The sequence below is a fragment of the Semicossyphus pulcher genome, unplaced genomic scaffold (genome assembly GCF_022749685.1).
Source record: "Semicossyphus pulcher isolate SPU_LCO1_2020_fin unplaced genomic scaffold, fSemPul1.0.p SCAF_15, whole genome shotgun sequence".
In the NCBI taxonomy this organism is placed as follows: domain Eukaryota; kingdom Metazoa; phylum Chordata; class Actinopteri; order Labriformes; family Labridae; genus Semicossyphus; species Semicossyphus pulcher.
In genome coordinates this window covers 5,033,118-5,057,679 of record NW_027211659.1, presented here as the reverse complement: position 1 = coordinate 5,057,679, position 24,562 = coordinate 5,033,118, and the positions used below count along the sequence as shown (strand labels likewise).

At 44.3% G+C, this 24,562-nt stretch overlaps 1 protein-coding gene across 1 annotated transcript; it reads right to left on the bottom strand.

Annotated features, from left to right (window-relative positions):
- Positions 1 to 9,307: 9,307 nt before the first annotated feature.
- Positions 9,308 to 10,423, bottom strand: olig1 (oligodendrocyte transcription factor 1). Its single transcript, XM_069663744.1, has one exon. The coding sequence runs from the start codon at positions 10,421 to 10,423 to the stop codon at positions 9,656 to 9,658; it is 768 nt and encodes a 255-aa protein (XP_069519845.1). The 3' UTR covers positions 9,308 to 9,655.
- Between the last annotated feature and the right edge of the window lie 14,139 nt (positions 10,424 to 24,562).

Here is a 24,562-nt window from a genome sequence, read left to right as displayed (position 1 = left end):
GGGGTGTGTGTGTGTGTGTGTATTATAGGGGCACAGGTGACAGGAAGGTGTAGGCACAGGTCAGCAGGCCGACCAGACCAGGATCAACCACTGCACAACTTACAACAATATAGGAAACAAAGCGGTCTGTTCATCACTTGTACAACTGCTCTCAACAAAACTAAATGATCAGCTAAACTGCAAATCATGAGTGGGAATTCTGCTCTATTGAGTTTGGGTAAGATTTCAGCCCTACCTGTGTACTAAGGCAAATAGAAATAGATAGATTACAAGTGTTAAACCAATAAATCAGATGTATTTTAGGTCTGTGCATCCTTTTTACTGCCCGGTCCCGTCCAGAAGTCGACTGTTTCAAACTGCAGAACAGTTACAACATAATAAACTGCTCTTAATATTCTTTATGGCCTCTTGGAGGTATCTTTTTCACGAAGTTAAAGCTGCGACAGCGAGCTAGGAGGAGTCACTGTGTTTATATTGCGAGCTGATTAATCCTCTGCGTTAAAACCTGCAGGTTCATCACACCACTTTTTTTTAGATCCTCAGTTCGTCCTTTAAGATCGAAGAAAAGCGAGTCCTCTCTGCATCGCTCCCTCTCCTCTGTCCTGATGATTGATGACTCCTCACACAGTCACTGTTTGCCTTCTTCACACGGCTCTACACCCTCGCATGGAGCAGATATTTATAGGTTTACTCAGCACTTCAAACTGAGGAGACGCTCTCGTCTCTCAATGGTTCGAATATCAATAATGGCTGCAGAGTTAGTGCAAGTCAAATTTACATTTTTATTTAGTTTTGTACTTCATATGTTTTTGTTTGCAGGCGCTGCAGCATATCGTTTTAAAATGTGGCTACAAGTTGAATTAATGCTGTATTTTCAGAGTCAAAAAGTTCAGCTAAAAAACTTTTACAATAATAAATATAAGTCAAATAAAAAGGCGTTCCTGATATTACCTAATTTTCCCTGCAGCTCCCCCCGTCTGAATCTGGGCCACGCTCACTCATGCAGCAGTAACGGTGAAAAACTAACCCGTCTCTGGGAGCACAATGCCGCTGCCCCCCTGCCCCTCAGACTCCCCACATAGACGGCGCTGTCTGACAAGCCCGCCTGCCAAACAACTCAATTAAGCAGAAAAGGAGGCAAGAAAGAGGAGCCCAAACAGAGGAGCGAGAGAAAGGAAGGGAAGAAAGCGGACAGGAAAACAGAGGAGGGCGAGGGCCGGTGGCTGTCAGGCCGCGTCCACGCCCGCCACAGAGCCGGGGCGAGAAGCGACAGAAGCACAAAACGGGAAGAAAAGAAAAGACGTGTGATGTGTTAACTGGAATTCCTGCTTCCAAGGCCACCGAGGGTTCAGAGGGCAAACGGAGGGCCGGGGGTTCATTACCACAGCGACACACACACATGTAGGAGGATCATTACCAGGGGCTTTAAACTGCATGTGTGACTTTACATTCACAGACTGCTGAGCATCTTAGGAACACTACTGAGAAACATTCTTTACTTACAGACACAAACCTGGCTTATTTCTTTGCTTCTTTTTTAATTAATTTGTTGATTATTTTCCTGATTAATCGATTAGTTTTGTCTGTATGATCACTGTTTGCCCAAGATGACGTCCTTAAAAGTCTGCTTCTGTCCACAACCGAGAGAGAAACGTTTTACTGGCACAGAGAAGGAAAGAAACCAGATGAAATTAACATTTAAGAAAAAAACTATTTCTTCAAGATAAACCAATAATTGATCATAAAACAGTTGGCAATTAATCAATAAACTGATGCAGAACAAAAAGAAAGTAGCCCCTTTAATTTTGTAAAAACACGGAGGCGCAGAAACGGCGGCAAAGTCGTTTTGCCTCTGAGCCGCCGTCGGAGGTAGTAACAGAGGCGAAACTGTGTAAGCTGCGGAGCCGGCAGCGTGTGTGTGTGTATTTGAAGCATGTGCTGTTTGTTTACACCGTGCACACGTTTTGCTTCCGCTACACTCTGTAAAAACACCCACGGGGCCGGCTTTACGCCGTTGTGGCTTGGTCCAATGTGAAATGGAAACGGCTGCATGGCGGCGAAGCTTCGTTGCGGCGCTGAGGCGGAACCGCAGCGTAAAAAGGGCTTTGTTTCCGTTCCTTCGTTGTTGTTAACACGGAAAAACAAAACGAACAAATATAAACGTCTTCCCAAAGTCTTCCCAAACTTAACTATATTTAAATTCAGTTTAGTCAGATTGAACACATCACGGAGCGACTGTGTAGCTCAGGGGTTAAATGGAGCGTCCCTACAGGCTACAGTCCTCCATGCAGCAGCACCTTCGGCCCTGTGCCATGCGTCATCCCCACCCTCTCTCCCCCTGCTCTGGACACTACCCACTGTCCTCTCCCTCTCACTGAAAGCATCAAAGAAAAATGTTTTGCATCACACATCCTAACTGGACGCAGTTTGAGAAGTCTCCTTAAAGTGGAGCTGAAACGGCATTTCGAGAGTATCTAGCTTCCATATCGTGACGTATTTCCGAGTGAAACAGGACGTGCAGGCGGGACATATCATTAGAGGGATTTGATTTGATCGTTGAGAAGTGGGCGTAGACAGACGTTCTCCACAGCGCAGTAGCTAGCTAACTGACCGAGCGTTCTTGGTGCTCTGCGGCTAAATGTTGCAGATTGATTGGTTGAAATTGTTTGGTGCTAACTTACGTAAGCACGCGTGAAATTTAGTTTTACCGGAAGAAAACGAAGAAATTGATTTTCTGTATTTTTTTTGGGGCCTATATTGTCAAATAGATGCACAATGTTACCGGGGATGTGATCTAAAAATTACATTTTTCATTTCACCTCGACTTTAAGAACACCAAAAGTCTGACAAGAAGGAGGAGGAGGGGGCTCACGTCCTTATTGATGAGGGCTTTCTGCTTTACACCTACAGACCTTCGATCGACGTGCTAACCCAACATTCCTTTACCTTCATCCCGTGTGAAGAACGGAAAAAGAGGAACTACACGGCGCCGGACTTCCTGGTCTGTTTGATGGCAACACCTGGCCCCCCCAGCATCTTAAACGTCTCTTTTGCGCTATAAGAGAACATTCTGGTGTTTAATTAAGACATTTTGAGACGTACAGTGACAAATATTAAATCTAGGGTCCTCTTGTGCGATCCGTACAGGACATTCCTCGTATGAAGTCGTTCTCAGGGCTGGTGGAGTCATTTCTCCTCCTCTAATGTTTCGTTTAGTCATCTGATTAACTTCATGTCCTCTTATAATATTTATTGATTAAAGGCCGTTTTAAAAATATATTTAAATGTAATGCAATATTAAGAAAATGCATGTACGGGGAAAGCAGGCCTGTGTTTATAGCATGATGTCCATCGTGTCTCCGTGTGATTGCTGCTCAGTGTTTTGCTGATTATTTCACATCTATTCAGCTTAAGATCAGCCTTATATCCCCCCTCATCCAAACAATTTGCAAATCTTTAGGCATCATTTCAGCTTCCATAAAGACAATAGCTCTCCTGTGACCACACACCCGCTCAGCCGCCTTTTAGCCGGCACATTCGGGGTAATGAGGTTTGATGGTGGCCTGTAAAGTTGTAATGAGGGCGGCGGTGTGAATGGGACGGAGGGCTGGAATGGGTGGGAGCGAACACGATGCTTAATGAGCGGGCCGGCGGGGCTCAGCGGTAACCCCGTTGTATCTTCTGGGTCTGAGAAAGACGGGGTGACGGAGGGGATCGGGGAGTTTCAGGGTGGGACGGCGCAGGAGGGCCTGCTGTTATTTAGGGAGGGGAGGAATAAAAGCTGGGTTAGAAAGTAAATGGGGGTCCTGACCAGCCCCTGTGCTCGGCTCATTGTGGAGATGAAATTTATGGCTCAGGACTTCCTCAGCCAAGGACTCCCCACGTTGACTGGTTAAGTGCTGTGAAACAGAGCGACAAAGAGCGGAGGCAAACAACACTCGGAGATGAGAGGCTGCAGGAGAGGAGGACAGTGGAGGACAATGTGCACCGTCCACACGAGAGACACATGGCGGAGGATAAAGTCAAACAAGCCAAATCACGATGCTTTCACAAGGATATAAGAGCGCTGTGCAGAGAAGTCAGGTGTGTAGTGACATTTGTACAAAGGCAGCGAGTGCTGGGAAGCATGTGTAAGTCTAAAAACGGCAATTTAGTGAAGGAAGTTTGCCGTTGAATTTTTGAACAAAGCTCCAACCCCGCTGCTTCTGTACGGTAGATGATTTAGTGAATGGTGGAAATATGAACATGCAAGGACTGACAGAAACGGTTTCAATCTTTGAAATAAATATTTGCACAAAGAATGCAATAACAATGTTGTCAAAAAAAGAACAAATCAATCTTTCTTTCCGAGCAAGTTCCTCCATACGAAACAGAATAGGGGTGCACGATATTATCGTCACGCCAGCGGTATCTGCAGATTATGACTTGAAAATTACGTATCGGCATCAGCAGATATGTCATTTTTCTGCCAATATTTTCCGCCGATAAAACAACGCTTTAATTCTGCCTAAACGCTCGATTATTCCATAAAAAAGCTTGACGTGATGCTTTGACATTGGGTGCAAGATGTCTGCAATATGGCAGTTTTTGGCCACTACAATAAGAGTAGGCATGATATCAGTTCCACTACAGGGAAGATTTGATGTTCTCTGCAACGAAGTGGGAAAAAAAACGCCTGCCTAATATATCGTTATTGAAATCGGCAATCTAAAAAAAAGGGTTGGAAAATATCGGCATATCGGATATCAGCTAAAAATCCAACATCGTGGATCCCTAAAACAAAATATGGCAGATTTAAGCTCGAACCAGCCGATGTTGCTTTGGTTCAGGCAGGTTTTCTCCTCCTTTGCAATAATCACATCAAATTCCTCTAAATGTTCTGTCGCGCCTGTCCCAACGTCCTCCTGCAGCTCTATAATAACGTCCTGCGTCGTCTTTCTTCCTCCCAACAAACAAGAGTGATCACACCAAATTCCAATAGTTACAAAGTTGAAATCAGAAGTCCCGCCCCTTCTTGATTTTGATTGGTCAGTGAGGGAGAAGTGATATTGACGAGCAGGCCGGTGTTCCAAAAGTCGAACTATTTTCAACGGTGAGAGCAGCGACAAAAAACAGCTGACCGAAGACCTTTTGTACGGTGGCCGACAAAGGCAAACGCGCTGCAACAGCCCAAACGATTTCCGTTACAAGAAACGAGCTGCAAATTCAGATGCAAAAAACCAAAACAAATGCAACGACGGAAACGCGCTGCAAATGAAAATACGTGCTGCAAAAAGCCAAAACAAATACATTAATATCAAACAATGCAAAGTCAAAAACACACAAACACAGAAAACACATGCAAAAGAAAAACACTGAATCCAGCCATCACAACAGAAGTGCTGCAGACCTGTAGGAGACGCTCGGCGTGACAGGTGTATTATTAACGGGAGAGAGAGGGAGACGAGACGGTGGATTTATTACTCCTCAGACTTTGTAATGTTAGAAGCTGCTGGAGCGCTCATGTACCAGACTGCTGTGCAAAAACAACTTTTAACATGAGCAAAGAAATCCCACATCTTTTGAGACACGGCTGACGTGGAATGCTAACTGTAGCTTCTGTTAGCCGTGCAGCTGGATTGGCAGCGTTCTTCTGTGTTTGTGTGCTTTTGACTTTGCAACGTTTGCAGCGTTTGATGTTCATGTATTTGTTTTGGCTTTTTGCAGTGCGTTTCCGTCGTCGCATTTGTTTTGGACTTTTGCTTTTACATCGTTTCTGAATTTGCAGCTCGTTTCTTCTAAAGGAAATCGTTTGGGCTGTTGCAGCGGGTTTGCCCTCGTCGGCCACCGAACTTTCGGCACTGACGATGCTGAGCAATGAAAACACTGAACTGCACTGGTTTTGTACAGAAAATGCTGTTAGTGGACACAGGCCCTAAAAGGTCAAACTGGAGACAGAAATAAAGAAGATACAGAAGATTTAAACTTTTTTATATGTATATTTTTGATTGTCGTCCACTTATAACTACTTATAAAACTTTGTAAACTCACACTAAAGTGGATATTTTTTATACTTAGTTGAACCACCTGTTTGAGCATGTTTATGTCCACACTGTTTTTAAGGTGGTAACAATTTTCTTATCGCTGCTCTTTCGGTCAACTCGTAGAAAAGATTTCAATCTCTCCGACACTTTTTTTATCCGGTTTAAAAGAGGAAAGATTGCTAGAAAACAACGGCACAGATTTCGGATTTGCGATGCTTTTAACGAGAAGCATTCAGTTTTAAGTCCGCGTGTGTGTGTGTGTGTGTGTGTGTGTGTGTGTGTGTGTGTGTGATTGTCTTACAGGCTCTCCTCGCCCCATTGAACAACAGTGATGAAATGGAGATGAGTTAAAGTGCTGACACAAAGGCCGAGCAGACCCCTGCGTCGCCGCGACAATGGAGCCACCAAACAGGAGAAAGTGAGAGCCTCTTGGAGGAGCCGAGAGAAAGGGCAGGAGGAGGAGAGGGGGGAGAAATTAAGGAGGAGAGAAAGAAAAGAAGAAGGGCCGAACCATCCTGAGAGCAGGAGGAAATGGACGGTGGGCAAAAGGTGGCAGAATGGAGAGCAGCCCGGAGAAAATAGCAAGGTAGCTAATCCCTCGGCAGATAAAGCAGCTATATGTAAATGAAAGACGTGAAGTTTGGCCGTCTTACTTTGATCTGTGAATCAGGCCCTCCTTTTCCTCCCCCTCCTCCCCTCCTTCACTCTCACCCTCTTCTCCTTCCTCCTTTTTCCTTGTAAGAAAATCAAGCCTTATTTAGCTTAATCTCACTTAATGGCATCCAGCTCCTCTTTTGTGCTCCCTCATGCTAATAGATTCTCGTCCTTTCACTCGCCACTATTCACATATCTCCCCTCCATAATCCTCTTATTCCAGGGTAGCAATTATTTTGAGTATTTTATCAGCATTATGATTATGATTATTTGCATTATTTTTATGCATGCAGACCGCGCTAAGGGCCAGGTTTGAGGCGGAGACTCTCCTCCCTCCCACCAGCGCCTCTCTCTCCCGCCGCCTGCTTTCTTCCAGCGGGGAGGCGAGTTTGCAGGAGTGAACCTCTTTCAGAGAGACACATTTTCTGGGCGTTTGAACATATTGTGGAGTGTGTGTAATGAGTGGCTCCGAATCAGCCGTCCCGGCTCCTCGACACAGAGAAACATCAAGAATTTGAGAGAGGGGGCTAATAATCAAAAGGCCTCCTTTCTGCGGAGATGTAATTACACGGCCGGGTTTTGATCTTTTGCTTGTTGGGGCGATGAATGGGCGAAGAGACGAGGACTGTTGCTTGTTTCAGGGTGGTGCGGCGGGTGGAGGAAGCGTTTCGGGGCCCAGAGGCTCTTCTGCATCACCCAGTTAATGTGGTATGGGGCAAGTGAAAAGCTTGAATCACTATTAAAGGAAGGCAGGTAATGCAGCGCTGACAGGAGAGGAGAGAGCGGCCAGAACAACCCCTCTGCAAACAGCTGCCCTTAAAGCAATTAAGTCTTCACAGTCTGTGAAAAAATGTTCAATAGTTCCAATAGATTTAATGTTCGTACTCCACTAATTTACATGTGAAAATACATCTTATGTGCAGCATTAAACCCACAAATCCTGTTTTTTAAACAACAAAATGAGGACACGTGTTTGGCACATTAGAAAATGTAACAACATGTTCCCTTTGTTTCTGCATATGTAAGTGTATTTAAAGAATCTGGTGAGGGTTACAGAAAGATCATGAAGCACCGAGCTTGCCATATCTAGTAACACTTTGTCAGGACTTGATTTTCCCTTAAACTTAACCAAACGCTTTTGTCGTCTTCAGATAATCACACTCAGAACTCTGCGAACACCGGACCTAAAGGTCTTAAAGTCCTGGTACTGGACTCAAGTTTCTCATTTGCACGCTCTGCCAAACAAGTTAGTTGTATGTACGCGTAACTAAGAGACAGGGTTGTTGAGGGAACTTTAAAGATGAGAGTGGGGGATGACATGCAGCACAGGGCCGTGTGTTGGAGTGAAACCTGCAACTGTCACCTCTGTATTTAAGGGCACGTGATCTACTGACTGAGCTAAACCAGCGCCCTGAAAGTCCTTACTATAGTTCCCACTTGATAACCCTGGTGATGTGCTGGCTGCTCTCCTCGCTTCCCTCATGACAATGGGGGAGTAGGGGGAGGTACAGCGTACAGCCGAACACAGCCGGGGTGAGTGCTGGCCCCAGACAGGGCACCTCACCCTGCCTTCCCGGTCTTCTTTTCTAACACACCTCTCTCTATGAACTCTTCTATTTTTCTCTTGTGTGTTATTTTTTTGGCTTTTTATGCCTTTATTTGAAGAGAGGACAGCGGATAGAGCCGGAAACAGGGGAAGGGAGAGTGGGGATGACGCACAGCAAGGGACCCAGGGCCACCGCATTGAGGTTGTAGCCTCTGTATCATGGTCGCTGATTTAACCGCTAAGCCAAACCGGCGCCCATTTCTCTTGTGTGTTTAATTCAAATGTGGGGGCCAGAAGACGCCACGTGGTAGGGTAGGTAGTATCAGCAATACCTGGAGCTCGCATGAACGGAGCCCGGGTCTGTTGAAGTTGGCGATGCTGCTTGGGTTGCGGTGGTTGGTAAGGTATTTAATTATAAGTATTGGGATGAGGGCACGAGGGGAGGGGTTTCTTCACTGAGCGCTTATCCTCCTCTCACCTCACCTCGATTACAAATAAAACCAAACATGATGTCAAAGAAAGAAGCAAATGGCTACATGTGCTAAATGTTGCTAAAGAACAGGCTAAGGTCCTACAGAGAGAGGGGGCGTCTACCTGCTCAGGGGACACGTTTCAAAGCTACATGTTAGAGAAGCACTTCTACAGTGTTCAAGCTCCAAGCAGCATTGAGCGCTTAAACTTCCTATTTGATTTATATTCCATTTCTGTAACACAGACTGAAAGGAATTACTTTTTTACTTCTTCAGGCATATTTCCTGATACAGGTGATCACAGTCACAGACACACTCTCACCTGGAGGCAGCTTTTGGTTCAGGTACATTAATAATGCTCTCTCTCTTTCCCTGCACTCATTTATCTTCCTGCTCCAAAGATCAAACCTTCCACCCATGAGGCAGCTTCTTACGACCTCCGCTGACCCAAGAGTTACAGTTTTCAGTCTCAAGCATCCCGAAGCAGCCGAACACAAACACACCCGCAATAAATAAAGATGCATGAACTTCAACAAAGGCATAGGTAGAAATGCAGGGCAGTATTATTTATGATTTCAAATACTGATCATTCAGTCTTACAGTATATTGCTAAATTGCCATTAGTGCATGGAAAGACATGACATCAGAAGAGTACAGACGAAGACACAAGAACAGACTCATGTAGGAGCCCCAAAAATATTGTGTAGGCTTATAATGAGTTTGTTGCTCAGAATAAGAAACTAAGAAAGTTTCTGGGTTTGATTTGTTCCCTCTCCTCTTGTGGAGCCTGTAAGTGTCCCAGAGTTTCAAGTGAGAAAAGTGGATTATTAAATATATGTGGAAAAGAAGAAGTAAAATAGTGAGTAAATACAGTAAATCATTATAAACATGTTAAATAACATCATATAAAAAATGTTGCATACATGGAACAGTCATCAGTCTTCTTCTCTCTCTTCAAGGTGTCACTTTGGGAATCTGGGAGCCGGGGTGGCGTGGCTGAATCTGGGCAGTCTGCAGACCCCACAGGGGCACAGGGGCCCTCCTGAGGCCCCCGCAGAGCTCCACTGCACGGGGGCCAGCGAGGCCTCCATAGGGCCCGGAGACAGCAGGGGGCATTTAGCAGCAGAGGACGACGAAGCCGAGGAAGAAGAGGAGGAGGCTGCCGAGGTGAGGAGGGACTCCTGCGTGAGGAGGAGCTGACTGGGGCCGGAGATGAGGGGCCAGCCTCCAGCGAGGAGCAGTCGCGGGACGGGGCCCGCGTTGACCCCCATCCCGACGCTGACCTCCCCCAGGAGCCGCCGCATCTCCTGCAGAGACGAGCCGAGGAGGAGGATGTAGTTCCTGGCAAGAACCAGGGTGGAGATCTTGGAGAGCCTTCGTCCTGGAGGAGCTCCGGGCTGATGGGACTGAGAGGAGGAGGAGGACGGGGAGGAGGCGTACGGCACCATGACCTCCCTCAGGGCGTCCATTGCAATGTTCAAGTCCTGCATCCGCTTCCTCTCCCTGCTGTTGATCTTCCTCCGCAGCTCCTGCTGCTCCTCGGGGCTCAGCTCCCTCTGAGGTTTGGAGGATCTCTGGGCGCTCTGGAGGCTGAGGAGGGGGGCCGGATTCAGGCGGGAGCTCAGGTTGAACACGGGGGGACAGTGGGGTAAATCCTGGACCGAGCCGGGGCCACAGAGAGGATGAGGCTGCTCCTGGGCCCTCAGCGCCGGGTTTGACAGCACATTCATTGTCTCTTTGATGTTGTAGTTCAATAAAGTTTGTTAAAATGTCCTCAGAAAAAAATAAAGAAACCAACAACAATCAAAAAAACTTCACTTCTTCTTCCTGCAGAAATCAAATCTTCATCCCTCCACCTGTTGGTCTCCTCTGTGCCTGCAGGGATCTTCCTGGAGTGCACGCTCAGTGTGATCTCATGTCCACAGCTGCGTGCGGTGAGACTGACAGCTCACACTGAGGATAAGTGAGCTAAATGCTCCCCTCGCTCACCCCCACCTCAGCTCAACTCCTCCCCGACACACGATGTGATCTTCAGAGATGCACATATGAAACAACTGTTGACAACACCAGCAGAATCCCATTGTGTGTTTTGGCAATTTAAGGCATGAAAAAAAAAGTTGATTACTAAAGTAATTCTGTAGGCTTTCCCATTAAGATCAGGATTAGATCTCTACTGACCCGTGCACAAAAGACTGTACAGTATAAAAGCAGAACACACTGAGAAATAAAGGTTTAAATCTTTCTTTAAAACTAGTTTGACCAAGTTTAGATTGAACATGAGCACATTAGATAAAATCTACTCTTAATCTGGGACAGCAAAAGTTCTCCAGGCGAAGTTCTCCAGAGGTGTAAACTTAAGTAAGACTCTGTACACATATATAGATAAACAAGCAGGGTTCAAACATAAAATTTAGCCCAGACATTTGGTTGAAATACAGTTTAATTCCTCGCAGATTGTACTTGCTGAAAAAGATGAGATGAGATGAGATGAGAGTCAGAACAGCAGCTGGGTTAGTTTTACTAACTTTAAGCAAGACATATTATACTGGAGCTGCTGTGGGTCAAAGGTCGAGCAGGTTGCACGCTGTATCTGTAGATCAGTGGTTTGGTTCCCAGCTCCTGTGCGCAAGTTAGTGCACCTGCAAATTGCTCCCAAAGGTGTGATGATGAATGACTTTCCTGATGGGCAGGTTGGCAAGCTGCAGAACAGCCTCTGCTATCTGTGTATGAACGTGTTTGTGTGGACGGTTAATGTTGCAGAAGAGTCAAAAGTCAAGTCCATTTTACACTGGACTTTTTATATGACAGTCGCTCCCTCCTCGACACTGGTCATAACTTGAGTGAGGACATTCAGAGTCCTAGAGTTTGAGTCTTATGCTCTGACTGACATTGTCACTTTGTCCAAAACATTTAATAAAGCTAGCATGCTAACACGTTTAAAAAAGAGAGGGAACGTGATTACACTAGCTGCTAAACATTGTTGTTAGTAAACATAGTTAGCAGGATGGTTTTAGCATTTAGCTAGTAGCGATTCTGTGCCGCTATTGAAGGCTAGCTGTACACTCTCAAAAAATTTGCATAAATGTTTAGTTTTCTGGTAATTTTGTGAGCTTAATGGAATCACCAGTCGCCTTTTAACAGCTTTAAAACCCTCAGTACTTTGTCTTGTGACAGAGAGCAGGTATTAGCAGCATTAGCGCGCGCATTAATCGTGTCAGAGAACAGTTTTGGCAAACAGTGAATGGATGCATCATTGTGTGGCAGGAGTTAATTGATGGTTTTGAGGTGGAGGTTATTGTTGCTCAGTTGTGAGCGGCTAAGCTAACCAAATTAGCTGGCAGAGAGCTGGGCACGCTTCCAGACAGGCACACAACAGGCCAATTGACTCCAACCACAGGTGAAGCTGGCCGGGGGCACCGAGCAAGGCTGGAAACCTCAAACGTGCCATTCATGAGCCACAAAAAGAACCTCAGCATCACTCCATCGCACGGGGAAGCCTGGCCGTCCTCTTTCTGCCCTCCTTCCCCTCCTCCTCCTCCTCGTAAAGCCCATCTGAGCGGCTGAAAAGGAAGGCAGGGGGAAGAGGGGAAGGACAGCACCGTCACACACAGAAAGCAAGTTGTTTACGATGAAAGCAGAAGGAGGAAGACCCTTTCTTTCTCCCCCAGCCGCTCTTCTCTTGTCGCTCAACAAGTGAAAGATGTGTGCGGAGGCGCTTCCCTTCCCCGCCAGCGGTCCGGTGGCGTCCGGCTGCTGCTGTGATTGAAGCTGAAAGGACGGCTGCAGACGGACAGGAAAGGGAGGGCCTCATGAAAAGGGCCCGGCGGATGGCCCTCGCACCTGCAGGAGAACAGAGTGCAGGCAGCCAGGATGAATGTGTGCATGTGTGTGTGTTTGTGTGCGTGCCTGTGAGCTCAATTTGATTCTAGTGGCCGTCCGACAATGAGAGGTAATAAATGGAGTAATGAAAGAAAACAAGCAGTGACGGTTTTGACTGTGTTTTAGGATCTGGTTTCAGCGTCAAGAGAAAAAAAGGACACCTGCAAGGAGCCACACACGCAGAAGTCAGACAGAGAAAGAAAGAAGCTGGTGTCTAACAGAAGAGCGGAGCACCTCCCCCACTTTTTTTATCCACATTTACAAGGGAAAGAAAAGTGAGCTGTATTTGGGGCTGCAGCCCAGCATATCCGCCTCCTTTTGATGAGGCTGGAGCCGATCAGGAGCACCGGTGGCTTCAGGGCAGGGGGAAGACTAGTGTCTTTATGGTGGAAGGAGGACCGTCCATCTGGGCAAGGCCGTCCAATGGTGGCTCTGCACCTGGGAGCTAAAAGACTCGTCTGTGTGGAGCCGTTTCCTGCGGCTGACAGACAGGAAGACACCTCAGCCAAACTCCTGGGTCAATTTGTCTCTCAATACAGGCTGAAACATACACCCAGAGCGATACCGCCGAAGAAAAGGCTTGTGGGTTCTTTGTTGGTGTTCTGAAGAAGTCCTGAAACGATCCAGGATTTCAAAAAATGCATTTTTGATGTGATGATTTGTGAATTCTGGGTGACAAACCCGCAAATGTCCAGCGTGAGAAGGGCTTTTTGTTTTCCATTTTTAAATATAAACACATTCATAGCAACAAGTCTCCAAGGTTGCAATAAATCAGGTTTAATTTTGCAACCTTTGCAACTTTGATGGCCGACCGTTTGACTCTGATGATGGGAATTGAAGCAAAATTGGGGAAAATGAAAATGAGTTTTAGATAATTCACAAGATTTACTTTAAATCTATATAAAATAAAATAAAAACAAAACAATAAAGCGATGAACTACGAGGCATTTGCTTACGTACAACAGTTACATTTCAAACTTTACGCCAGACTTTGTAACATTGTTTTTTACGTTCTTTTAAAATTTGTAAAATAATTACAAATAAATTCAAACATTATCAGAAGAAACAATATTGATCATCTTCAGTTTGGACCACCAGGAAAGAGCAGATCTTTCTCTGTTGAATCTGTTGTCTCTTTAATTGAGTACAAATTGGCGTCATTATAAATCCACCTCCCTGACACAAAGACAGATCCTCAGGCTGCTGCTGCAGGTCTGAGCTCAGTCGTGACTTAATGGAGTCATTTTACATCAGGTGTCTGATTGAGCTCTTTTGTGCGTCACTCGCTGGTGTGTCGATGTGTTTGTTGCCCCGGTGGGACGACTGAGAATCTTGTTGCCGTGTGAGGAAGCCGTTAAATTGGTACGATTACACAGCTATTTCTTTTGTCCTCACTGACTGCCTCGCTTGTTGCTCGGAAGCTCCTGAATAAAACAAAGCTAAAATGCTACTCTGTGATTGGCTAGCAGCTCCTTTCTTGTGGTCATGTTTTCTTCAGTGGCACTCGAAAGTAAATATTTTGAAAGAGCGCAAAGAAGCTGGATGCGACTCTGATGGAGGGAAAATGTACAAGAATACTTTGGGAATAAAAAGTTGTGCAACATGTTTAATGTTCATTGACTTAAACGGACTGACACTAAACTTTAAAACATGTCATGTGATTCATCCCTTGGTGCACAGTGATGATAATTTATTACTCAGAGGTGAATTAGAGGGAAAGGGGGTGTACTGCTCAAAGGCCTGCAGACCACAGCAGCTCCAAAAGCTGCAAAGTTCATTTGTCACATAATTCATGATAATTTGATGAACTTAAAGTGATTATAATGAAATATAAAATCCTTTCTTTAACCTGCATTTTATTTTCCTTTATCTGTTCAATTAAAACCTGTTTAAAAAGCCACCAGTGGACGGGTGTCGTAAGTAACCATGTCTCCAAACATTAAATACAATGCATCTCATGCTCGTACTTAATTACAGTGTTCATGCTATTGCTGTGTCCATGTTTACAACAGTGTTAGGGCCACATTAAAGAAAACAAATCAGGAGCATAAAGTCGTAATTTAAAGTCGAGGTGAAATGAAAAATGTCATTTTAATCCTTTTAGGTCACATCCCCGGTAATATTGTGCATCTATTTGACAATATAGGCCAAAAAAAATACAGAAAATCCATTTCTTCATATTCTTATATCAAAATCCGATCATTTTTTCTATTCTAAAAATATCCCATGTGCTTACGTAAGCTAGCACCAAACAATTTCAACCAATCAATCTGCAACATTTAGCCGCAGAGCACCAAGAACGCTCGGTCAGTTAGCTAGCTACTGCGCTGTGGAGAACGTCTGTCTACGCCCACTTCTCAACGATCAAATCAAATCCCTCTAATGATATGTCCCGCCCGCACGTCCTGTTTCACTCGGAAACAAGTCACGATACGGAAGCTAGATACTCTCGAAATGCCGTTTCAGCTCGACTTTAAGGCTATAATTAGCCTTTGTTATTTTGAAGGGGAATATTGAAGAGCAGCCAGCCGCCTGCTAACATCACTAAAATCACAAGTCACTTTCAAATGGTGCTGATGTGCCAGAATATTCAGTACTTAATAGTTGTGAAACCTGTATTAAAGTGTTGCCATGTAAAGCTGTGTTATGTGCTTTGGCTTGAGATCCTGCATGTTGTCAGGGGGAACACGTATGCTATGCTGCTACCGGGTGTGTTCAATAAATAGTTCTGTCTGCTGAACATGAGACTCTTTCTTCCATTCATTTTGAGTGTTAAACTAAGGCCTGTTGTGTCCTTTAAACTCTTTGATATCTAATGTTTACCTTGTTGTTCTTTGAATGAAAAAATCCACACTGTAGGACAATAATAAACATATTTCTGCTTGTTTCAGGAATCTTAGGAAACCACGTGACGCTTGTGTTCTCATAATTCTGTCTCACAAAGTTGGTATGTTTTGAAAACTTTGGCGTCTTTTGTTGAACCCAAACTTCTGACTTCTGCTTAGTAGCAAAAGAGTGGACACTCACTGAGAGAGAGTTTAAACATTAAATAGATGAGAAGCCTTTTCTTCCACACGTTATGTTGCTACAGCTCAGCTGAAGTTATGTTAAGCCTCCTGTGCATCATTTGGAGCAGGCGGCTTCTTCTGATATTCACCTTTATACATATCGTCTAACAAAAGCCTAAAGTAACGACTTTATTCTCATGATCTCAGATTTGTTTTCTTAGATGTGGCCCTAACACTCTGCCGCACATGTCGGATTAGAAAAACGTTACTAAACTTAAAAAGGCGATGCATTGCGTAGGACCAAAGGGCCCCGCACACACATTCTACAGGCCCCACTGACTGCTATTCACTGTTTCATCTTTGTGGGCCCTTCTCGCATGTGGGCCCGGTGTACTCAGTCCCCTTTATTTAATAGACTTTATCAAACTATTCCAGATCACTGAAATCAGCCACACCACCATTCTCGACATTAGAGCTGGCTTGCTTTAAAAACCTGAACACATCAGGAACAGCCACACCCCAAACTGGCACTGCTTTTGAAATAAATTCGGTTGTTCAAAGAATCACAAGCTAATTATCGCCATAAACTTAGAGCCAAGCTCAGGAGTATCTGCACAAACCAAACACAGAGAAAACAAAAGGATGAGCAAATAACTCCTTCTTTGCATTTATTTCCATACAGAATAATTGTCAAGTGTCCAAATCAAACCATAAAACAACATCAAACAAGTTAACAAACTAGCGAGGGGGGAAAAAACAGCCTTTTCTTTAAATGATTGGGTTAAAATAATCCCAACAAAGTTACGCAAAAACCTGTTTGGCTTGAAAAACTGAGCTTTTTGACAGAGCTGCTAACCAGAACGTTAAACGATGAGGTGCACCTGCTCAAGCCTTTACATGTCAAACTGTCGTCTGTTCACAATGTGCAGAGAGACTCTAATGAGAAATTAACAGTTGCCAGTGACTGATGTCCTCCCCGTGTCCCTGTGGGCCAACAGGTGCAGCAGCAGCAGCAACAATGGAAATATAACAGAGCAGCACTTTTCAGAGGGAAAAGGCTGCCCTGCATCAAAGCGCTGACGGGCGGACACACTCGTCTAAACGCACCAACTCCTGCTCTGTGAGGCCCGGCCAAAGACATGAGAAGATTACAAGCTGTTAATAAGGTGGAACCAATCGGCTGAAGGTCTGCTTTTGTCCTTCCCAGCATGCTTTGTGGGCGCTTTCCTGGGATAGTCGGCATTTGGTGCTGATCATAGCGCGGCGGGGATAATGAAGGTGGGAGGGGTGTGAGGTTTCAGCCCTCAGGCCCTTTGTGAAAGAGAGACTAAATGCTTCTCTCTCAATAGCTGCACACGCTCAGTTGGTCACGGTTGTTTAAATACAGATGGACTTTTGCCACATTCATATTTCACGGTGCTAAATGCTCCTCGGACACTTTGTCACTGAATTTTTGCTGCTAAATCTAGTTCCTGCTAAATCTAGATGTTTCCTTTCAAATTAAAAGCCTAAAAAATCCTGCTACACTTAAAAATGTTTTGAGTTTTACACTGATTTGTTAAGACAAAGTTTAATAACTAATAAGTTATTCTAAACTCAGTGAATGTCCATTGTTATAGCAGATGTTCCTCTCTGAAACAATGCCACATGGGATTTGTAGGCTGGCCGCTAAGAGGAAAGTGTTAGTTAACCCGTCCCCCACAAAGTATCCCATTTAAGCGTGACAATGATGGATTCACTGACACTAAACTTTCATAGGAATCCTCGTCCAAAGTCAAACACAGAGCTCTTCTTCTTCTCACAGAGCGATTAAATCCAGGAGCCACCCAGTTAAAGTCGAAAAGTCGCGGGGGCGGGTTCGCACGTTTCTTTTCGGGGTTTTATTAGCCGCTACAAGGCCAAGGGTGGGATTTCAGGGGTTATCCCCGTCTGTATGGAGGGCGGTGCAGCGTGACCAAAGTCACCGTTAACGTGAAGGCTGATAGCAGTATGATGGATGAGGAGACACGTCCCTGAAATTAGACTTCTGAAAGTGACGCTTTTTAGCGAGAGGAAAAGAGGGGAAAACGCTGAATGTGTCTCTGCCGGAGAAAGAGACGGCAACAAAGAGCGGCTGCAGGGTGGAAATGTGGGGTTAGTCTTTGTGATCCATCGGCGGAAATGTATTTTATGGAAATTCCAACATTAAATAGTCTCAACTTGTGAGTGCATCTCTCTGACAAACCTTCTTCTTTCTTATATCAACGGGTAAATCTAACCCACGTTGTAATAAACAGGAGAAAGGGAAAGGTTGAAATGTTTGTCCATTTGATTTTAGCCTTGACCGACATGGTTTGGTGTTTCTGTGTCTGCAAAACCCAGAATATAAGACTGTTCTCAAATGTATCCACGTTTGAGCGGGCAAGGCCTTATTGCACGCGTTTCGCGCTCGGCCAGCCGGGTGGACACCAGGAAGCGGGACCAGGACACGCTGCAGGGATCACACCTTCCAGCTGACTGAGGGGCCTGAAAGGATCCAGCAGGAAGAGATGAAAGGTGTTGGGGGCTTTAATTGTTCCTGTTTGTTAGACTGCAAATAAATGATGGTTGATGGATCAGTGGGTGAATAAAACTTGGTGAACTTATTCCAGCTTTTGGGTTGAGTTTGTTGTATTCACCCTTTCTGTCGCTGCACGATATTAGATTTATTGCCGATATGGCGATATTTTACAACTCATTTAGCCGATTACCGATACCGATATTTTTTTCCCGCACACCTAATAGCAGAGATCATCAACTCTCTTCTGTATTGGAATTAGCGTACAGTATAATGGTGATACTCTTATCACATTTGTTACAACGGTCGGGGTGACGGGTCTTGAGATGGTTAATCAAGTTTGTAGTGTTGAAAGACTTTGCCTTGGCTCCTCCTCACATCACTGAAGCTGAGCAGTCATTGCAAAGAGCAGTTTTCTATCTATTTCGGACACTTTGAAAAACTTCCACACCGCGGACATTTTGGCTTCTAACTCTCTCTTGCTGCAGGTAGACACACGTGATGTCATCACGCTGCGCCACGCAGGTCTTCTTCGCGCCGGAGACATTGCGCCGAGGTCGGGCATTTAATCAAGTATGCAGCAGCCCATTATTTTATCGGTTAATTATATCAGCGGACATCGGCGTGTTGGCGTGATATCTAATGTTTACCTTGTTTTTCTATTATATTATAGGACAATACTGAACATATTCCTGCTTGTTTCAGCAATCTTAGGAAACCATTTGACGCTTGTGTTCTCATAATTCTGTCTCACAAAGTTGGTATGTTTTGAAAACTTTAGCGTCTTTTGTTGAACCCAAACTTTGCTTCTGACTTCTGCTTAGTAGCGAAAGAGTGGACACTCAATGAGAGAGAGTTTAAACATTAAAGAGATGAGAAGCCTTTTCTTCCACACGTTATTTTGCATTCGACGACATTGTTCTGATTTCACAAAATCTTGCCGCGGCAGGCTGGCAGATGGATGCAGCGGATGTAAGATGATTCTTTCAGGCGTTGATGGACACATCTGTCAGCCTGCACCCTGTATCGCACACACAAACACACACACACACACACACAGTTAACCCCACCCCCCATTTGAGCTTGAAATCTCTCCGCTCTCCACCACCTCCTCCTGCGGCTCACTCGCCTCCCACTGTGCTCCTGCTCCTCACAGCCTCTCAGCACGTTTAAAATCCCCACTAAGACCTGAGAGATCAGCCTGAAGCAGCCAGCACTCTCTCTCTATTCAGCCTGCACTCTGATTAAACTGCAGCAGGTTTATGACAGATGTTGACAGAACTCACGACGGGTCTCCCACTGAGGACTGTTAACTACCTAGAATGATGTGAGCAGCTGCTGACTCATTATTTTTCTACAATTTTCATATTAAAATGATTAAATTCTGACATAAAATGAATAAAAAGAAAACACAATGTTAGTTTACTTCTTTCCAGCTTGCTTGTAAATCAGATGACAGCCATTCTGAGTGTGGTGCTAATCTGATTTATGAAACAGGGACCCCGGGGGAAGCAACAACTCTGAGAGCAGACATATGCCGCAGCGCAACATGATAGCAGGCCTCGGTAACTTGACAAATTAGGGTTGTAGTTATTAAAACATCTCACTGTGGCTGCTGTGGAGGAGCAGGACTGGCTTCAGCCCAACCCTAACCCAACATAACGCAAGAGTATGTTCCAATAGGATGACACCTCTAGTATTGAGTAGATTTTATGAACTGTAGAGCGGTCAGCACAACATGATCGCAAGGAAATACTTGAAGTTACCAAGCCCCAAATAGCTGCATTACATGGTGGCATGCAAGGTGTTAAAATTACATGATGGCAGCGCACACACAAGTTACACTGCACCAGGAAGTAGGCGGCTTTTAAGCAGATGGTTAACTTTGTCAAAGGGTGGTAGGTTTATGTTACTTTCCACATGTGTCATAAAGCAAAAAGCAATAAAGTCAACATTGGCCTTCGGTCTCACATGGGAATCGACGCAAAAAGTCCTGAGTTTGTTGAACACATCCATCGCTCCCCGACCGACACCCCAGCCCAATTTTATCACTCTATAAAGTATGAGTAAAACTGCACCCCTGCTTTTCTAAAGGATTTGTGTGTCCAACAGATTTTGGTACCTGACTGCAGGGATTCCTTTTCTTCTCGTCTTCAGCTGATTGAGCATGCTGGATTTGGCAGCGGAGCACATCACTCAGAGATGACTGACTGGCTGTTGAGTTGGGCGAATCAGTGAACAAGAAGAGAAGCAGAAGTGAAGAAAGCAACTAGTTCTTTCATCTTCCACAGACAAGACACCGAGGCCTGACGAGGCTTGAGCACCGTTTTATCAAACATGTTCTGGATTACAAGTAGCTATATTAATACTGCTTTACCATTGGTTTGTATATAAGCAGTGCAAGTCTTCCGGTTTGCATATGGAGAGTAGTTTCCTCTGACATAGTTGAATAACGTACTGTAGATGTTTTGGCTGTTGTCCTTTTGGTATTTTTGGTACAAGAGCAACTACCTGGCCGAGATTAGAGCCACGTGAGGCAACACAACCACTGACCTTTGTCGCAGCTAGTTCTTTGACGCTGGTTTGATGTTTATGAGGCTTTAGTAAGATCACTTATGTTAGGTGAGAAAGCCTTGTTCCCGGTCAGGGATCGAGTTCATCCCAAAGGTGTTGGATGTGGTTGAGGTCAGAGCTCTGTGCACACCAGTCAAGTTCTCCAAACTGGTTTTGTGAAGGGGCGTCTTTGTAATCCAAAATTGTAAAGTAACGAGTGCTTCCTGGACTTAAAATAGTTGTTTTAGTTGCTCTTTGGGTAGGGATACATACAAATCAAAAGAAAACTCCAAGAGACTTTTAACCAAGCCGGCATGATCATGTCCACCTTAAGAGAAACTACAACACATGTCGGGGAGTCAACAAAGGGAGTCACTGTCATTTTGAAACAGGAAACGTTAATGTCTTAAATATCATGCAACATTGAGCTCTCTCTTTGTTGAAACCAACGGATCAAAAACCAAGCGGACAAAGATATGTGTTGTCATCTGCGTCTAAACAACTGATAATCTTTGCAATCACACCTTATGCTGATGATGCTTAGGTTTATATACGTTTCAAATTGGGGGGCAGGTGTACACACCAAACCACACCACTCTCCTGAATGGCCTTCAGGAGGCCCTCATCAAAGTGCTGTCCACCCATCAGACAACTGGCCCCCACTGGCCCCCAGCACACCCCTCCGAGACCCCTGTGTTCCTGCATTGGTCGATTCATGTCCCAGTCCTGCTCTCCTCAGATTCACTTTGATGTTTAATCCCATCCTGACTGTGTCCTCCTTCAGTCCGCCGAGCCGCTCGGCCAGTCATGAATATCCAAAGGTCTGCTTACTTGACAGGATTATCCCTCCTTTCAAAGCCACTGGGGACGATTCTTCAGCCACAAAAAAACACACTCAATGGATCTTCTGCTCACTCGCTTTGTCTTCTCACTTTCCTTTACTCTCGCTCTCTCTCATTCCCTTCTGTCTTTGTCCCTCTGGGCTTTTACTAAACACATTGATCCACCCGATCGAGGAGTTCATCTGCTGCTGTTCATAGATTATTGAGCAGACACACAAACACACACACACACAAAAGTATTGTTAAGTTGTTAAGTACCAGACATTTAAGAACTCATGATGAATTTATAAATGGTACGGAGTTTTTTCACCTCGTATTGTAGGACACATGAGTATCCCTGCTTCTTATTGGGAACATCACCTAATGAGGGGATTTCTACAGGTGTTCGGCATGGGTCCAGATTGCAAACCCATAATTTACCCATTACGACCAATAATCTCTTAATCCTTTCCAAATCAACCTGTCAGTGTAGGACCCACCATGACGACCCAGAGTCTGAGCTGAGTGCTGTACAGGAGAGGTTTGGGTACTGTGCAATGCCAGGGTACACAATAGATAATTGTACATGGAACGACACCTTTCCATAGTGGGATATGTAGATTGCAGAGGCAAAAAGCAGCCGTTTTTTGGTGTTCATTTTTGTCTCGACTTGCAATCGTCCGCGAAACCTGAGCATAAATCTCTGCATCACTAAATGGAACAAATGCTTTTAGTTTATTAATCATCCCGTCCATTTGAGGAGACCAGAACCTAGAAACTCAAAGGTCTCCCTCTGCGCTCCATCTTTGCTGGAAATCTTCAACAAGCATTCAAAAAACAAGCTGAATTTTGGTGTCTAATACTGGAAACTAGCTTTCCTGGACTGCTATTTATTGTGTCAGCAGTAACTGGAACACACCAACCTTGCTCCAACGCTCCTTGACTTTTTGGTTGTAATGTCAGATCAGATACGTTTCATCTTCTTGGTGATCCTACAGCCACGGCAGCAGTTCCGGGATGTTGCACCTACAGGCCCAATGTTGCTTTTAGCTAAATACAAAAGTTTACTATGTTCACCATCTTAGTTAAGTAAGTTAGCATGCTAATTTTAGCTAATTAGCCACGGTTAACTGGTAGGAAAGGACAAATTAAAAGACTGACCTGATGATGTGTTTAAACTTTAGATAATCAAAGTTTTAGGATTCTTGTTTCCTTGTGAGTTTGTGCAAAATTTTACCGTTAAACGTCCAAAAACTGTCACAATATTTCAGTTTTGATAGACAAACTATAACTGCAGATCCAAGCCAAATGTTTTTACTGGATACATTGAATTACTATGACGTCAAAGACTGCTTTGATAAAGCTAACCAGCTGGATGTAGCTTCATATCTATCAGACAGGTAACAGGGATCAATGTTCATCAAACTTTCAAACTATTCCTTCAACATGATGTGAAACAGCACAACATGTAACAAAAAGCAGCTTAACACTCAGCTAAGCCACCACTTGTTGCTTGTCTAACCCATACAGTCGGCGTCTCTTTGTGTGTTAGAGTCCATCACTGTGTTTATCGGTGGTTTAGGATGAGCAGATGAGTCCGAGTAAACACCGGTCCCATGGGAAAGAGCGACCTCCGAGGTCTCATATTCACCTTAGAGCTCCGTCTATTCCCTTGTACGAGTTAAATCCCGTCTTTGTCTCTGACAGCATCTCTGTTTGTTTATCTCCTCTCCTTTATTCCTCCTTTTCTCCATCATAGACTCTGTTTCTCTTTCTGTTATTCCGCCACCTTTGATGCATCCCACCCATCTTTAATCCTTTCAGCTAACACAACACGATGCGTGGGGCTGAAGGAGTGTACATCTGTGCGGTGTTTTCACAACGGTTTAAATCCAGTTACAACAGTGTAAGACCGATGCTCCCCTTCTGTCCAAAGTTATGAATATTTAAACTGTCACAGAATCAACCTCACACTCTCAGCATCAATGGATAAGTCAGCCTGCCACCAACGGTGGATAAGAAGCTGTTTATTCAAATCCAGGCTCAGGCATGTGAAGCCCAGCTGCTATCGGCCGGAGCGTTCAGACAGAGCTGAGAAGATGCTACTCAGTCTGTTTCTCTTTTAACTTTATGTTTATTTGTTTTATAGCAAAACACTCTCAGGTGTCCTGCTTTAAACTTATAACAAAATGTCTCCACCAAAAAATGTCTCCATCGGAATGAATAAAGAGTGAATAAAATGTACGGAAGCCCTTAATGGACATGCATCCATACATTTTCTGTACCCTGTTTTCTCGTGATAACAAGTTATTTCTGGTCGTTTTCTCGAGATCTTGACTTATTTTTATAAGGGATTAATTTGGTCCATTATCTCAGATAACAAAGCTCGTTTTCTCGTGATAACGGGATAATTTTCCAGCGATCTAGAAAACAAAACAACAGGCTGCTCACTGAGATATTACAGACCAGGACATGTCATTGCCCACACTGATGAGGGAAGTTAAGCCTGTTTCTGTGTTCGTTTTGTGCTTTTACAACTCGAGGTAAATAAATAATATTATTTATATTATAATATTAAATAATATTAATAAATAATAAGATAAATAAGTCGAGATCTCGACTCACGGAGTAAATATAATGTATGGATGCATGTCCGCTAAGGGCTTCCGTATAAATGATTGCAACTAAAGTAGTCATTTATTTAAGATTCCATGTCTGCTGCTATGCTGAGTTCATCTTGCTATATGAGTGCAGAAACGTTATAAATGGTTCCTTAGTGAATGAGAGCTGGATTGTATGAAAATGATGTGGGGATCATATGCTTTGGATTTTGCAGTTACCAGATATGAACCCAAATTGACACCTATAGGAGATTTTGGACAGGTGTCTTAAGGTGTGTACAAATTAGGTTTTTTGCGCAAAAATGCTGCAAAAAAACTTTATTAGTACTACGACTAAAAAGTCTTGCCCAACATATTTTGGAAGAAACCTAATTTCTGTCCACTGTTGATACTTTTTAGTCCAGAATTTGTAAGACTGGATGGAGGGTTCAGGTTTAACACTCATATGTAA